We start from the raw sequence: 18,705 nt of genomic DNA on the forward strand, positions 1-18,705 counted from the left end.
ATCTATCAGGCTATGAGGTAGTCTTGGTGGGAGACTGTAAGTGATGCAGTTTTGCATCCGGGATTGCTTTGGTTCTCAATATAATATGCATATAACCTTGTTAATGATGCCGCTGTGTGTGTATATACCCAATATAATGAGAAATCTGTGTATGAATTGATTGTAACCTTTTTTATGCTCACTTAACATAATCTTCACTAGAACGAGTTTTTATAATATGTTCATATAACATCTGCAAGCTCCATCATCCTTTTGCATTATTAGTATGTTTTTAGGAAATTATAGGTGTATTCCAACAGTATTGTTTGATGGACATGTGTAAGGCTCTGACTTTTATTCCCAGCTTTGAGGTCAAAACAAACAAAAACTATTTAACGATGTGAATCTTTCCTGAGTTCTTTTAAAACATATTTAACAATATACAATGCTACGCTAAACTTCTTGCATCTAGTTATGTGTCACTCCTAGAAATGCTCATCACAGAACATGGGCATTATACCATATAATATACCAGTATACCAATATCTAAAAGCCTTTTTTTTTTTGGCTTCACTAGCTTAACTGGCTGAGTTTTAGCCCAGTTCTTGATAAGCTTTAAACTTGTCTGGAGAAGCTAAGGTCACTGGAGATAGGCCAGGTTCTTTTCTTCATCAAGTTGATGTTAATGGGATTTCAAAAATGTGTTTTCACACAGGATGCTGGCCTTCTGCCAAATCAAATGGCAAACAAATACACTTTCTAGATCTCAGTGACCTTCGTTCCCCTTTGTCCTTTTAAACATGAGTGTACTGGTTACTATAGAAACAAAGAGCTTTAATTCTGCAAAGAATGGAGCTTGTATGTGTACAAGCATATGCACGGGAATACATTGTGTGCTTCTTATTTAATCTGTTTCCTCATAGCAAAGCCAGGACTTTGGATGACAGCTGTGTGAGCCTTCCAGGGTTTTCCATGACTGGCTCCGCAGAGTATCAATGATTTGTTCCTTGGCACTTTAGAGGCCAGAGGTAACTCCTGATCTTTTTGCTACCTGAACATATGCCAGGAAAAAGCTGGAGGAAGAATAGGCCCTCCCTGACCTGGTATGTGTTCCAGAGAGATTCCACCTAAGGTTGAACGTTCCACAAGGCTACTTCCTGGGAAAAGGTGTTCTAGCAATGGCCCTCAAGATAACTGCAGAGAACATTCTCAGTGACTCACTAAGACCTGCAGGCTGAGAGTGTAAACCAGCCTTCCATCTTTCCATAAAGGCAAACAAGGGATGGAGAAAAGGGGCAGGCTTCACTTTAGTTTCCATGGGTATGGATTATAAAATCTAAATTTTAAAAGCTTTCAAATGCATTTCTTCTTTGGGGAAAATAGATTGTGATTTATTTTTCCTGTATTTCCCTCACTTCCTGCATTTAGATAATATGTTTTAAAATGTAGCTTTAAAATCTGAAATAAGATGTTGTCTGAACTGTGTACTGTAAAAAAAAATTTTTTTTTGAAACTGGGCACCAAGAACCAAAGAGGTTAAGGCAGGAGAGTTATCATGAGCTTGGGGCCAGTCTGGACTAGAGTGAGATCTGTGTTAAACAAACAAAATAACAACAACAAGAACAAAACAACAAAAAAGCAAAAACAAAAACCCTTTGAGTGTGAAATGCAAAAGTACATTTCCATATCAGATGAGATCTGATTGGCATCCTTCTGTATTTTAAAAATACAATTGATTCTATTTGGATTCTACTTTAATGTTACTATTCTTCAGTAAATTCCCTATAAAAATAAATACTCTAAAATGGGGTTCAAATTTGTCCTCAAATATGGATTTTCTGATTGATAATCAAAACAACAACCCCACATAATGATGAGTGGATGGAGCAGCAATCATTTGGGTGGATTGGTACAGGGGATTGTCCTTTGTCCCCTACAGGCACATCTGAACCCTTATAGCAGAGATGCTGGGGACACATCTTCCCCAGAACTAGCTGGCTCAAATGTGTAGTTCGAGGCATACAAGTTGTGCTTACCTCCTCTGAGTCCCACTGTTATCACTGTTTAATACATGATGATATAGTCAAAGCAATTATCACAAACATGAGAAGTAGAAAATAAATTACTTATGCAATTGACTTGACCATATCACTAAGCTCGAAGGACTGTGACTTGCAGACACCTCCCAAGCTACAGACTGGGCACTGCTTGCTCTAAGCACTGCACCAGCTTGGTGAACCTAAAGCTTTTCAATAAAGCATCACACTCAGGAAATTCTTACAAAAATATCAAATTTCTTTTGGCATTAAATACTTTACATATAATATATTAGCAAATATATTTCTGTCAAAAATAAAACACTTTCCAAGTGTATTAAAAATATAGTTATTGACCTAACACATGACCCAACATAAATACTATTAACATGACAAAATATTGACATCAGCCAGGCATGCTGCACATCCTTGTCCACAATTTGATGGCGCTGTTCAGACTTGTGGCAACCCTGGGCCCCCTGAGGTCACTCTCTCGTATTCTTCCCTTGATTTTTTACTTTTGCGATTTCTGTACCTGTAAACAATCAGAAGTGAAACAGCACTGTAACTAACAGGTATAAAAACAAACCCTGAAATAAATACACAGACTCTAAGAGCCTATGTAAAATGCTCAGACTGAGTACGTTGGGTTCAGGTAATGGGAAAAGCAAGAGAGCAAGAGAGCGGTGTCCTGCCGTCCAGCAGTTTATGCAAGCAATGCACATGGCTACACAGCTAACACCATGAAAGTGTTTCCCCAAGGACTCAACACGAGCGAGCACAACACTAAGAAGTGACAGGACTGATTCTCCACTGTCTTTTTCTATCAGTTTCTCTCACCACTACTAAGTTCTGGTACATATAATCAGGAAGGGCATTAGCATCAGGTTGGCTCCATAGTACAAAATCTAGACAGTGACTTGCTGAGGAAAAAAAAAAAATCACTAAACAATCCATCCCAACTTCAAACTAAAAAAATAAATAAATAAACTGGAAGCATTTCTACAGGCATTATTATTCTAGTATTCTCAGCTTTTACAGGTCCAATCCATGTAAAAACTCTGACAATCTTTTTATTTCTTCTTAGTTATCATTTTGTAATAATATCACTGTAGGGGAGAACCCTAATTATTATAGGATGAGAATTTCTGTCTGTATTTTATAAAGAAATTATATTCCTCATTTGAGTTTTATTTGCACACAGGCAGGAAATGAAGGCCAGTGACTTAATGAACCCCAGGTGCTATGAACCCCAGGTGCTATGAACCCCAGGTGCTATGAAACCCAGGTGCTATGAAACCCAGGTGCTATACAGCAAAGCATCTTTGCTAAAAACACGCTGCAGATTTCACTTCATTCCTTTCATGCTGTGTTTAGATTTCAACCACTTTATAGGTCTGGTTTTTTGTTTTTGTTTTTTTTTTTTTGTTTTGGTTATTTTTTTTTAAGAAGGCAATAAAACAAACTGGCTTACCATCTGCAGAAATAGTACATGGATCCAGCAGTTACAATAAGAAAGAGGAAAACGAGAATCACGGTCAATGCAACGTATTCTCTGCTCAAGGGTTGGTGAACAGTCAGAAAGAAGTGTTCACACCGCAGACCAGTGTAGCCCACTTCACATCTAAAAGAGAGCAGCCGCAAAGAAAGCCGATTATTTTAAAGTGAGGTCACGCTATGAGCTGGCCTTACAAGAACTAAGTCCCCACTGCAGTACAAGAAACCAGGATGATTTGTCAAAAGCTATAAAGATGAATTCAAAAATTGAATGCAAAAATAACTCAACATTAGTAAAATAGATCTGCACAGCATCTAATTCAAACTACAGCAGCAAAATGACAATCTGTGCAGCTGCTGCCAAGGTACTGGTTACCTAGAATTATATATATATATATATATATATGTGTGTGTGTGTGTGTGTGTGTGTGTGTGTGTGTGTGTGTGTATTTATATATATATATGTATGTGTATTTATATGTGTGTGTGTGTGTGTATTTATATATATATATGTATGTGTATTTATATGTGTGTGTGTGTGTTTGTATGCATGTGTATTTTCCATTGTAGTGAGAGGAGGCATGTAAAAAGTTCCCCTCATTATTATGCACCCCAAAGTATCTGTCCAGACTGAAACATTCTATTTCTTTCTTATTTTGAAGAATAAAGTTTTTAATAGTATCTACAAAGTATACTTGAACTGCCTGTAGAAATACATTGACTATAGAGGAGGAGAGGAAAGTGTAGGGCTCAGAGCTGTCATTGGATGCTCATCTCGGTCACCTCACCTGCAGTATTTCTCGCTCATGTCCACCAGGTAGATACAGTGTCCATGCAAGCAGTAGCCGTCCATGTCAGAGCTACACTTTGTAATCAACACTTGCGCCACACGGGGATCGTCTTCCATTTGAACTGTGAAAGGAATGGAAAGGTTAACGACTCGTGTTCTGGGACTCTGTCTGTATAGCTATCCTTTCTCTAAGCAACTTCAGTAGACAGGTCAGAGGTCAACGGTGAAGAATTTTCAGGGGTAAAGCATTACTCAACTTACCACACTCCCCCAACCAATGAACAATCACCCACAATACAGTAAGCTAAAACAAAATGAATCTTGAGGATGTAATTCTCAGAACACACACACACACACACACACACACACACACACACACACACGACCTCCCCAAAGTAAAATGTGTCTTTTGTTTGTTCAGTTTTTGAAGTCTCAAAGCAATTCTGAAATTGCCTCCTCTTAAAATATTTAAATTACAAGTTGAAAGCATTAATTCATTCAGGAGAGTTTAATTCTAAAATAGGCCTTGGTTGGGTGCGTATTTCCAAATCATTGAGACTATCAACCACGAGACCAGCCTCTTGAATATCTCTTGAATGGATACCTGACCATGAACTAGACCAATTTTGACATAGTCCGCTAAGAAAATACGACAGCGAATGTAAGAGTTTTCAATAGAAATATTATTTATGATGGCAGTGTAGGTCCATTGGCAGAGCAGGTGTCTAGAATGCACAAAGCCCAAGTCCAATCCATACCACCATCTGAACTGGATATGGTGGCCCCCTCCCCACTGCAGAAGTGGGTACAGAATAAACAGAAGGTCAAGATCAGCCTCGGCTGCATGTGTTTGAGGCCAGCCTGGGAAACATGAGATGCTGTCTCAAATATGTATGTATGTATGTATGTATGTATGTATGTATCTATCTATCTATCTATCTATCTATCTATCTATCTATCTATCTATATTGTGTGTGTGTGTGTGTGTGTGTGTGTGTAAAAGAATAAATGAAACAGTGATTCACCTAAAATATTTGAAAATTATCCAAAGAGAGCATGCTGGTTGGAGTACTCGTTTCTGCCCAATTAACTGCCCATAAAAACAAGCAAACAAATAAAACCAATGATGGAGGGAGATTGGTAACATCCAGAAACCTTGGTGGTGGTGGACAAGAAAGAAGTAGAAAACCTAGAACCATTCTTTGGATTTAGAATTTAGCTCAGAGCAAAGCACAGAGGGTTAGTTCTCCTGGCCCGTGTTGCCCATGGGGGATCAATGACTGCCTATCCTTCGCCTTTGTATTCCTACCTTAACATGGTACTGATCACACTAAGCACTCCATGAATGTTTCCTGAACCCTATGGCAAAACAGAATGGGAATATCCACCCCTCTTACATGGTGTATCTATCAAGAAGAAACATATGGTGTATGGAGTTTTCATTTTCTGGTTCTTCATGGGATCTGGCCCTTCAAATATTTTCCAACAGCGACTTTATACCCAGGTATGATTTTCTTTGGATTCTATGTTTCCAAAATCCAAATCTTTATAGCTACATCTCTGTGTCTTTCTTCCCTTGTTATTCCTTCATGCAATTTCTACAAGTCTCTAGTTAATTATTAGTTTAAAAATCCAGTAAAAATGGATATGATACGGCAGGTGTCCCTTCCTCTTGTTTCATTGGTGTGCATTGATATTTACATTTCATTTGCAAATGTGTAGAAGTTTGATGCTACTTTCATGACCGTAGACTTACCTAAAGCTGTACAGTTATCCTCGGATTCTTCTGGGATACATGACGGAATCACGGTTGTGCTGATAACTGCTTGTAGAAGGTGGGAACCTGGTTATGGAAGAAAATAAAAGATGCAATTAGTGCTGCAAGGAAAGCAACTTTCCTCACGGTTCTGCATGTCTTCGGTATATTTTGGGATGTCCTGTTTTAGGAAGTTACTTCATCAAAGTGGTAACAGGCTGTTAGGGAAACGGTCATATAATTCGCAAAATATAATCTAGATAAAGTGAGAATATTGTTGTCCTTTTTTGTTCATTCAGATTAGCTCCAACATTGCCTACACATAGTGAATTTACAGATGTCCAAATCTCTTTCATAAAATGGCATAGGATTTGTACATAACCTGAGCTTGTCTTCTAGTGTCCAGATTACATCTAAAACCTAATACAATGCTGATGCTATATGATATCTGTTAGAATGTGTTGTCTACGTTCAGTACAAACAGTATTCTCAAATATTTTGAACCCATGGATACACGAGGACCATGTGTATGTCTTATCTAGCACTGGAAGGAGCTGGTGAAGCAGGCCAAGCTATGCAAGCCTTAGTACCCCATCTTTGTCATCACAGTGAGCTTGAAACAACTGTCTCATTCATTCAAAAGATGAATGTTGGAAATTAGGCGTCAGAATGACTCAGGCCATTTCTGAGTTGTATGGGAAACATGATAAGAAGAGCCCTCTAATTCTATACATATTTACACAAGAGGATTTTGCCTCTCTTGTTTCATCTTTGTGTATTTTGAACACCAGTCTTTTTTCTGCTCTGTAGGAATTACTATTATGTAGTCAATAGTTGTGCTAGTAGTAGTAGTAACAGGCACAACTGGCTGGCCTCAAATGTGTACTGTGTGGAGATACAGTTCTGCTCATTTGATCTGTGCTATCTCACTTTATGCTTTCAAAGATGCTAAGGAAGAAACTATTTACTCCATCAGATGTACAAGAACTGAGCATAAGGAGTTTAAGCAACTTCCTGGAGATGCACGTCAAATGGACCCCAGGACGGAACTTGGAAATGGATCGTAATACTCGACTGTGATGAATACTGCTTGGAGCACACTACGGAAGCTAAAGCAGAGTATTATTTACATCAGCTTGGAAGGAATGGGGAAGTGAGAACGAGAACGGCATGAGAAAACCTAAGCTATGTTACTTGGACACAGTGACTCTTTTCCCCAACTCCCAATTGTTCTTACAGACTTTTAGGGAGACTGAAATGGATTTTCCCCCCAGAAATGCCAAACTTAGCAGAGCTTCCCATAAATATTCCAGACAGTCAATCTGTAGCCTGTAGTTTGAACTATCCAGGTAGTGCCCTCTACTGGTTTATAGTAAGAGTATAAATCTCTATAATTTGGCATTTGAATGCACCATTTAATCCATATTGGGAAAAAGTGATTTTTCTTCTCAATTAGGGGAACTTTGACCTTATTAATCAACACGAGGGTGTTCTAAACATCAAGACACAGATCGACTTCAAGTCCAACCTCATGGTTCCTACCACCTACACTATGTTTCAAACTTGACCCAACAATGCCATTCACAATAAAGACAAGCACACCCCAAATGAGTCCAGTGTGTGCAAATTAAATGTCTTATTGAGTGACCACAGAAGACAAGACCTAAAGATCCAGTTTTATATCCTTCCGTTGGTTTGAAAACACTGAAAGCTCTAAATCAGTGGTTCTCTATCATCCTAATGCTGTACCCCTTTAATACAGTTCCTTGTGTTGTGGTGACGCCAACCATAAAATTATGTTTGCTGGTACTTCATAACTGTAATGTTGCTAGTTTTATGAATCATAATATAAATATCTGACATGCAGATAGCTGATATGAGGCGACCCTGTGAAAGCGTCATGTGCCCTCCAAACAAGTCAAGACCCCACAGGTTGAGAACGACTGTTCTAGAAGAATCTGCTCCCTAGTCAGGCTTCTCTAGTCAACGTGCATTGCTTTGATAGACCAAAATTAATCTTTCTTAAATGACTGAAAAAAACAAAAAAAAAAGAAAGAAAAAAAGAAAGGAAGGAAGGAAGGGAGGGAGGAAGGAAGGACCAGAGTCTCTGTACTGTCAGTCAACAGAGATGACAACTGTTTTCACATAGGTGAGGAATGAGGTGTGTGGGTCGGAGAAGGAGATGGACTCTCAACCATGTTAGTTTTGCTCCATTTCTTGATAGAGTTTTACTGTGCACTGTACTGAAGAATTAAGCCCTTTCACCTAGACAGTCTTCTCAGCACAGACTGGGCTTATGACTGTCCATGATTTCATCCTTAACACCCTCCCCCTCCACTTTTCCTTGTAATCCCTGGAGGAGAAAATTCAGTTCTCAATCCAGGAAACTACCATTGTCTGTGGGAGTGGGGAGGGCGAAGATTGGGATACCAGTCTCTCTGTCCAAGCGCATCATCCTTTGTTTAGAAGTCACACAGGCAAGAAGAGGTACTGATGTCAAGATGAGCATTTCCTGCTTAAGATTGCTTCAACTGTTACCCTGTTGGGGGCTGCAATTGATCCCAACCAGTGCTGTTGACTGTTCTGATGTCGTTAATTAAGGCTTTTCATAAGTTACTAGTTCATCTTCTATTATAAGCTTCGAATCCTTGAGCCGCAGGTGAAATATTTGTCTTTGTGGGTTGCAGAATATTAGCCTAGGGTGTGCACCTCCTGGAACACTGGTCTGGCCTGCGGTGCTTGTGCAGAGACAGTTCATTGGTTCAACAGTTTCTGTGAGACTTGGTGTGGTAATCCACCAGCAAAATAGTTTACAGATGAAATTGTAAATAATCACATGAAAGTGTGAAATCATGCCAGTGGATGGCAAAAAAAATGGGTCTAAATCATCTATCTTTGTATACAGAGGTCAGATTTAGAACAGGAGTCCTTGCTGGTCTCTAGCTATGCCTAACACAAGACTTTCAAAAGTTGAATAGAGGAATAAATGTGGCGATCCGGAGATTGAAAAGCCCATGCACAGAGGCCTGTGACAGCCACATCCCAACTTAACATCCCAGTGTTGAGGACTAGATTGAGAGCATTGCCCATGCTAGACAAGTATTCTGTCATTAGCCACAATCACAGCCCAGTAGTCATTATTTTAAAGTTATACAAGGAAGGAATAAGACCCAGTGTCATATCCACATGGTTCCTTAGTCTTATGTTCTTAATAATTTTAGTGGGTTTGTGTACAACAATCTATGGTTCAATTGCAAATATCTTACTTAAGGCTTTTGTTCCTTACAGTGGATTCCTGCTATTAAAGTCATTCACAAGGTTAAACATTTTGAATCACGTCTATGACAAAATGTAAGATCCTGATGAAGTCCATGCAACGTGGCATAGATAGACACACAACTGGTGCTTAGAAGTTCAACTTCATCATGTAAAGCAAAGAGCAAAACCACTTTAAGACTTTAAAAGGGTCATAGCTCCAAGTGGGTTTAGGAATTTGGTCTTCTCAATTGATCTCCCCCTTCACCTTTGGGAGACTGCATTTCAGGGAAATCTCAAATACACCAGCAGGAAATGGATCCACTGACTCACAGGATGCAATTCGCCTCTTTGCCATGAGTCAGGGCCCAACCTACAGCCTTAGGCAAGGATGGGGACTGTGCATGTGCGTGGGAGAGCCTGAGTGCTGTCACCGGAATGGGGATAGCCCTGACAGCTACAGCCATGGGCCCTGGAGTGCTAGGACCTGTTTGCCCAACAGGTAGGCAGAATATCTGAAATACAAAATGCCCTCATTGCCTACAGTTTCTTCTGACCTGCTTCCTAGTGAGGAAAGAGAAGACCAATGGAGAGGAAACCGGGATTCTGTGACCGAAGAGAAGAGCCAGTCAGCAAAAGGTTCCCAAACCAGGCAGAGAAAGCTTCTTTAGAAAACCATCAAGAAAATAAAAATTGTCTAAAATAAAGGATGCAAGTGAATGAGAGGTGTTCACCTTCTTTTCCCAATAAAATCTTTCAGAATATTTAGACCAGAAGAGTAATATTTGCCTGGCCAAACAGGTAGGCACATCTGCTATGAATCTTTTCCAGTGTCACAGCAGCTGGCCTGTCCCCAGGAGGTTTTTGGTTTGCCATCTTCTTCTTCTGAGGTGGGACTACAAAATTTTTTGATAACAGTACATCCATTAGATCCTGTGCACTTAGAAAAAGTGAAGGGAAAATTCTACTCATATGTTATCTGCCAGCAGAATATTGTGCAGATGGAATTGTATACAATAATATTAAAATGTGAGATTGCACCAGTGACTCTCTCAAATCACATCATGAAAAGGTCTACTTTCTGTCCTGTCTGGTAACAGTCTGTATTTCAGAGAAAATGTGTGTATATTCTTATACATAAGATATGGTTGTCCTTTGGTGTCTTTTTACTGTAGTCATGGTGATGGCTGTAGTCATGGTGATGGCTGTAGTCATGGTGATGGCTGTAGTCATGGTGATGGCTGTAGTCATGGTGATGGCTGTAGTCATGGTGGTGACTGAAGCTTTGACTATTTCATGACATTTCTAGCAGCATGCTAACCAATTCACTTTCACTGTACATGCTGGAGGCCAAATATGAAATCTTTTCACAAGGAAAAAGTTTTAACCAGTGAACACGCACAGGCACACATGCAAGAAAATGATGTCATTTAAACACCCTTTGACACTGTTTTAAACGACATGTTCTCGCCATATAGCTGAAGACAGTCTCAGATTTTCAAACTTCCTCTCTCAGTCTAACTATTCCTGGAAATACAGGCGTGTGCAAGTATATTGTTATGAGTGGGTGGTTTTAAAAATCTTGAAGGTAATTCATTTTCACCCCGAGCAGTTACATACTATGGAGCACATATCGAGAGGTACTCAAGACTCCTCCTTCACGAAGATGTCGTTTTGAGTATATAGACTTGCCTTGCCTTGAAGAGTTAGACTTCAGTGAGAGGCACATACACAGGAAGGGTTTAGCTAGAAGAGGAGGAAGTCAGCTCATCTCATGCCTCTTTCTAGTTGGTTACCTTAATGAAATATTGATCCAATACATATCTATTGAGCACTTTTTATTTGTGAGGCTCTGAACATGATGGAAGAAAGAAGAGACATAATTCCTGTCCTTCAGAGATCCCGTGACGTTCTATAACTAGAGTGAGGATGAAGAAAGCAGACTATATGAAGAACGGTAAGTATTCAATCAAACCATACCAAGGTCACAGTACCCGTGCATGTGCAGGAAGCAAGCAGGACAGCCCCTTTGAGGCATTTGTGAGGGAAGGCATAAAGAGAAGACTTAGTGAGTGATTGGATTCCAATCTGAAGGTCCTACATCACCTTTATGCATGCATAGAGTCTGGAAGGAGCTAGTGAAGCCCATTTGAAGATCGAGGAAGATTTTATTGTATATAATGGAGCCATTTACCTATTCCAAGGAAATAGTATGGAATGAGAAAGAGAAATGTGAGGAACTGTTATTAGAAAGATAGACAGAAATAACCAAGGAAAATAAATGGAAGGGAAGGGATATGTTTAGTATTGTGAATGGGCAGAGGGGTATAACAGGAGCTGGGGGGCCAGCTGTGCAATGTCTGAAGAAAGGATTCACAGGACCCAAGTTCTGCTAAGACCAGCGACAAGCATTGCTGAGCTGATAGGCATTGTGATGCTGACATTACAGGACTTTGCTTATGTTAAGCAAGCATTCGATCATGGAACCCCCAAAGATGACTTTTAAAACACTAGAAGTAGTACCCAGACTCCTAGACGTATGAGCAACTTGGTAGTTCAACCTGTGAATTATGGGAGACAATAAAAGCCTATGTTCGATCAGTGCTTCTCAACCAGGGCCAATTTTATCAACCAAGGGTATTCGACAAGGTCTGGAGGGGGTTCTGATTGCCACAGTAGGGGTTACTACTGACATCTAGTGGGTAGAATCCTGATTTGCTGCTAAACACCCTACAATGCTCACTCACCATGTCTGTTGAGTTATGAATCCAGCTAACACGGATATCTAACATAACCTGTTACTTCCTTACGTCCCCACTAACCCTGCTTGGGTACAGACTTACTCTAAGGTATGACTAGAACAGCACCAGAGGTACAGGTAGATTAATGGTGGCATGATAAATGTGTGTAGACACAAGCCTGTGTGACAGTAACTTCCATATCTCATATTTATAATTCGTGATTTTGACCTAAGAGGTTAAATGATCTTGAGCATTAGAAATAGCATGCTAGTTCGTTAAATCTTTACTTTAACCTAGAATGCAACTGAACCTTTATCTGTTCTCTAGCCAGACACCCAGACTTACACAAACAGTATCGCCAGAGGACACTGAGTCTGTTGCATTACCTCGTTTTTTAAAAGACATCCCAGGATTGCGTTGGCATACCAAGGTTGTCAGGTGGCTCCTCTCAAAGGTTCTTGCCTGTCACAGCTTTGGGGAGCCTTCCCATTGTCTACCACTGGAATGTTCCCAACAGCAATTTTAGCCACATTAATAGACAATTTGCATAAGCCTACATTTATAGTGCAAATGAGGAAGCCACACCTCCATTTATAGTCTCTTTAGAAAGGATCCCTCACTTCTGCCTCTCTTCTCAGAAAATAGAAGATTCGTAAAAAGGACAAAAAAATTGACAATTACATAAAGACACAAGGGATAAAAACAAAGATACTCTCTTCCTTACTGTCTTAGTTGGTATATATTTTGGAAGATAAGAGAAAGAAAAGACCCAGCCAGCTTCGATGACTACTTCATAATGAAGCTCATATCTAAGTTCTATATGAATAAAAATAAAAATAAACCTTTTTGGTCAAAATCATAAATTATAAATATGCAATATGGAAGCTATTGACACGCAAGCTTGTGTGCACATACACATCATACAAACATACATACATACATACATACATACATAATATGAATGTTATGTAAAAAAAAAAAAAGTCAACTATTTTAGCCCAGGTTGGAAGGATAGATTGTTTTCTCTGCTTGGTTTGGCGTCAGAAGTGAGCCCACTTAGAACAGGTTCCAAGTCCCAGGACAGCCTTAGTTAACTCTGGAGTTTCTGTATTAGAACATGTTATTTTGACCCCCTATTAGCCTTTGGGCCCGTGACACCTGCTAAAGAATGACCTTGAACTTTGCGTTTTGCCCCCAGTCTCCTAGTCTTTGTAAGGTACTCAATATCGCTGAGTCTTCATGTCTGCATTGACCAAAAGCACACCATTATATCTGTCTTCCTCCAGTGATTATTTAAGGATAAAATGAGGTGATAGGGTTTAAGATGCCTAACACAACATGGGAGTAGCCCACAGCAAGCATTTGGTAACATCTACTTCTTGTCTCACCTCCTGGATTTGGATCCAGTACTGAACCAGACATCTAAGTTGCTCACCTGGTAAGACAATGCAAAAGGCACCTGGGGTACCTGGGTCAAAATCCGGATGGGAGAGTCCCATCAGCATGCTGTCTGCCTAGGTGTGTCATCTCGGGTTATGCCCAGAGTGAGGTAGACCATAAACTCCCAGGGTCAACAGAAGGCAATCCCATGGTCTCACTGAGATTCTGCTTCTCTTCGTTTTTTATGAGGAAGACTACTTACTCTTCCTTAGTCTCCCCACCGTGGAGTGAAGCCACACCAAATTGCTACGGAGATGTCGCTCATGAATATCTTCAAAAAAAACCCCCATTTGAACATGAGCGAGAATGTTTGACTTCAGACCAAGCCTCACTATTCCGCCAACTGCTGGGGTCAAAAGAAAAATGGCTCACCCTCTTTCTGACCTCACCAGATCAGAAGGGACAAGTCAGCTGTGAAATGACAGATTATTCAGAAAACCATTCCTAGGCAAGCGCTCTACCACTGAGCTAAATCCCCAACCCCCAGAAAACCATTCCTAACTGAGCGATGCCCACCCTTTTACCCGATGTTCGTTTAACTACGAATGCTAGTCAACTTACGCCAGGCCTCTCTTCACTCACCACCTGTTTTGTGTGGGGACTCGGGTCAGTTTCCTTGTGCATAAAACAAGAGCACGAATCTCAAACGTTCAGGCATGCCATAGTGAGGTGGTTGCATGTAGCTACTCGAAACTGCATACATTAGGGATGGGTGGTGGAACTTGACTCTCATAATCATAAATGCATAGGCAATCTGCTTAAATCTAAAATATCGCTTTCCTTAGAGGGACAGAGTCTGACTTCTAGACGATCTTTTCTTTGAGAAGGAGCCCAAATTCCAACATTAGTGGCCTTGCTCCCCGCCCCAACTCCCCTCTCTATGCTTTGGAATGAAACAATAAGACCTACCTACATATCAGGCCAGAGAGATACAATATAGAACTCCAAACAGGAACGTTTCTAGTGACAAAAAGTATCTCAACAGACTGGGAGAACAGAAACTGACCTAGCTCATTTGGAAACGGGCTGGGTCCAGGCTGATGAAACAGGTGAACTGTAATTAAGCACTGCAATAAAGGAGTTAAGCGCTTTCGTGACAACAAAAACACACACAGCACACACGCACTAGGTGGCTAACGACCTCATTATTCATAGACTCTTGCTGTCCCACACTAGCATATCCACTTGCATTGTTGGGATATACCTTGCAAGTGGAAGAACAAGGTGGCTCCACGACCAGGTTCATGTCTAACTCGAGGAAGACTGTCACTGTTCAGAGTTGATCCTTTTTACAGAGACCTCGAGCCAAACCCAGCAAAGCCACATTGTTTCAAGTGACTCTTCTCCCAAGGCATTCTGAGCTCCTTTTTGACAGAAACCACAGATCCAGTTTCCACTTGGGTTCTTGCCCTTAAACGTGTAATCTCTAAGTATGCATACTATGCGCTTCATTAGGGTTCCAAACCACTGTAAGGCGTGTCAAAAATAATAATTTAACTGTCACATCCTGCACAGATAGTGTCTCAGGGAAATTGATCTCGTTGCCAGTTCAAGAATGTGAGGTTGGCAACTTTTGTTTCCTTGTTAAAACGTTCATCTATTGGGAAAGTTTATGTACAACTCTTAAGTCATCTGATCCTGAAGAGATTAGGGAAAATTGATTAAACAAAATAAAGCTAAAGAGAGAAACGTTACAAACAGTGGGGTCTCCCCTCCCTGACTCGTGCCCCTGCCGACAAGAGCTAATTCATTTTGGACAAGAAAACTGCAAACAAAATCTCTCTAAATCACCCATCTTTACAGCCTGAGAGGCAGGCAGGGGCTTTGGGGGAAATCGGCAGGGGTGAAGTCAAAGGTGTGTTGGCAGTTTCTTTCTGGACCTGCCCAGGTATCCTTGACCCCAGCGGCCCTGCTGGAGCAGGCACATCCCAGAAGTCCCTGGTTGTAAACCGGGTCCTTTGCACAAAGGTCCTAGCAGGCTGCACCAATCTCTTCCTGCCGCACCCCAAGAAAGTAAATCAATATCTATCAGAGATACTGTCTATACCTTTGGGTTTCTCGAGCTGCCTCATTTTCAAAAGAAAAAAAAACCCCTTTTCAACTTAAAAAAAAATCCCAGTTAAATTGATATTAATTCATGAAGAACATAAACTATTAGTGAATTTATTGACGAAATGCAGTTTTAACAGACCAAGTCGCACCATCCTGCACCTCTCCAACCCCGCCCGTGAGAAAGACAGACTAGCAGAAGACATCCTCTTAGACTGAAAACCCGACGGACAACTCCATACTTGTCCTTATGACAAAAGCACGGGGACTTCCTTCCCCGCTTCTCCTCTTGGGGGCGGCGAGGGCTTACCAAGGCAAAGCAGTGCCAGGACCCAAGCGGCGGGGAAAGTCTCCATCCTTCTCTCGGTGCAGCTCGCAGAGCGCTGGACGGCGGATAGGAGCAAGGCGCCTGTGGCTGAGTAGGAACCGGGCTGATCCAGAGACCAGGGTCAAGCAAGTCGCTGTGACTCCAAGCAGCCAGGCAAGTGAGCTGAACTAGGGCGCCACACAGTGACCTTTATAAGTCTGGGGAGGTGCTTAGGCACGCGAGGACTTACTAGCGGGTTGTCCAGGGTTTCCTAATGCCACCCCCCGGGGGGAGGAGTGGTGGCCAGCGGAGGACTGGCCAGATGTCATCCTCCCTCTCAGGAACACCTACCTGAGAGGAGGGTTTGAGGAATGAATGTCCTTCTAGTGAGGCTGGGACTACTCCCCAAAGTTTTCCACCCTCCCTATCTTCAGACTCAAGCCCTGAGGAGGTGGGGAGCTTGGACCAGATGGGTTGGTTTGTTCTGTGGGGTCATCTGCCGGGTAGTGGGTGGCTTTAGTTGCTGTGGGTGACTGTCGTAGTCAGGGCTGGTGTTTCCACCGCATACTTTTGGAGAGCTGAGTTGCCAACTCAGGGCTGGAATAACTCCCTGTTTGGGAACATACTTGAAGCCTGTCGGTGGCTCCAAAGCTCTGCCCCTGTTCAACTGCCCGGAAACGCCTTTCACCTTCACACCTTTCACCTTCACACCTTCCTTCCCGGCCCCCTCATCTTCCAACGTGATTCAGACATTTATCACTTCGAAGTCTAGTAATTATGAAGAAAGCCCTATTTTGTCTTTCCGTCCTGTCCTATTTGCTATCTACTAGCAAATTTTTTTGAGTTAACAACTCCAAACACTCCCTTAATCCAACACCCCTTTATACAACACCTTTTGACTTCCTGGTGCCTTTGGGAGAAGGCCTATCTCTAAGGCAAACTGAGTCGGTCCTTACCTGAGCTCTGCGTTTTGTCAGGTAAATCGGCTCACCACATCCAGGCTGGGCAACTCGCCATTTCTGCTGCTTCTCAGCTTCTTCCCACTGCTGATGGAGTCATACTTGGGGAAATGGCTGCCTTTTATGAGGGACCAGGCGAATTAGTCTATTTTTCGTGGTTCTTCTCGAGTCCTGGGATGTTTATGTCCACAGGGATATCGTCTGGTTTGAGTTACCTTTCCCCTAGATTCATAGAATCCAGATCAGATCCTGTGATTCTGGTAAAACGACTTTGTACATTTTGATTTTTATTTGTAAGTCTGGTTTTCATATCTGCACAGACATGGGTTTTTTTTCCCTACTTTTTGTTATATTCCCTAGAGGGTTTAAGAATAGTCAACTTAGCGCACACACAGATTGGGATGGAAAAGGAAATCTGAACGACTTGGGCCACTAAGTTTCGTCATAGTTCAAATTAGAGAATGGACTATCCTTTAAATTCTTTTTCCTGTTATTCTCTCTCCCTTAAGTCAAGGTCATTGAATGTGCACACATTTTGTGCTTGGAAAGAAATACTGCATTCTTTTAGTGGCGAAGACTTAAACATTTGAATGGAAATCCTTAAATAGCCTGCCGGGTCTTCCTAGCCTGGCTCGTGAGTTAAGGAGAAATAAGACTAGCTAATTATTGGAGAGGATGAGGGATGTGTTAAGCACAGTGCCTAGAAGGGCAGTGCTCCCTGAAAGTACCCACTCCTATCTTCAAGTGCTCACTCGTGGGGGGTGAAGGGGTTAGTAGTTAATCAATATTTGGGACTCCAGAGAAATCCATGAACAATAGACTTGAGATGGGCAAGCTTTCCGTGGTGACTGGAATCTGTTGAAAGCAGGGGATGGTCAGGAGCTTCAAGGTGATTTTTTTAATTGCTGTATCTCTTACAGCAATGACTAGAGCTGAGTAATAGAACAGTGGCAATGGATTGTAGTTTTGTGGGTCACCGATAGGAGTCATGCATTTGGTAAACCAGAGAAAAGAGACTCGGTTACACATTAGATTGGAGCTGAAAACAAAACAGCTCAAATGCCTGAGGAATAAAAGCAAACTCAGAAGAATGGGTCATCAGCCGGACTCATCAGCTTTCCACGGTGACTCGGTGACTCGCAAGAAATGAAAGAGGAGAGGGGAACTCGCTTACTCTGGTTGCTGCCTTCTGCCATTAGATGCTGGGCTGTGCCTTCTGATTAAAACAAAAAGGAAAATGATGGGGTGGGAAAATAATGGGGTCACACTGGCAGCTCTCAGCGAAGGGCAACTCTGTCCTCATCGGTAGACAAGATGGATTTTCACTCTGTGGCTGTTGCCTGCCATGAGGGGAAAAACCCTCACACATCTCCCGAAATTTTCCACAGCAAGTGCCCTTCAGCTGGCTGGCTGCTAACATGGGTGTGAGGAAATCTTTTCTTCACTGGTACGGTGTTTACTCAATTTCGTAGCCATTCCTTTTCGAGAATGACTCCACCATGACGCATCAGGAAAGATTTGCTGCTGCCTCCGCAAAACAGTATTCAGTATTTTAGAAAATAATCAGGGACGATTTCCATCAATCGCTCACTTTATCCATGGTATAACATCCAATCAATCATATGTCCTCTTAAACACAGAAAACGTATTTGAGTGCATGCTCAACAGTTGGAGGATGAAATAGGTTTATAACTTTTCAACTAGAAAGATGATGCTAAGACAACATCCAGCTCAGCAATTCCCAGTTTGACACATACGTGAAAGTATTTTTAAGAGATTAGTAATCTTAATATACAAATTACATGTACATATTTAATATTGCTTAAATATGATACTGAATTTTTACTGTGCTTAGTAAATGTGTTCAGTTTTTTAAAGAGCCTGAGGCGCTCATTG

The 18,705-nt window shown here is 41.4% G+C and overlaps 1 protein-coding gene across 1 annotated transcript; it reads right to left on the reverse strand.

Annotated features, from left to right (window-relative positions):
• Positions 1 to 2,258: 2,258 nt before the first annotated feature.
• On the reverse strand, positions 2,259 to 16,034 carry Ereg (epiregulin). The gene is given in 5 exon segments (NM_021689.1): positions 2,259 to 2,550; positions 3,490 to 3,639; positions 4,301 to 4,424; positions 6,059 to 6,145; positions 15,854 to 16,034. Coding segments are annotated over 5 exon segments (489 nt in total). The 5' UTR covers positions 15,900 to 16,034; the 3' UTR covers positions 2,259 to 2,468.
• Between the last annotated feature and the right edge of the window lie 2,671 nt (positions 16,035 to 18,705).

Source organism: Rattus norvegicus, chromosome 14 (assembly GCF_036323735.1).
Source record: "Rattus norvegicus strain BN/NHsdMcwi chromosome 14, GRCr8, whole genome shotgun sequence".
NCBI classification, from domain to species: Eukaryota; Metazoa; Chordata; class Mammalia; order Rodentia; family Muridae; genus Rattus; species Rattus norvegicus.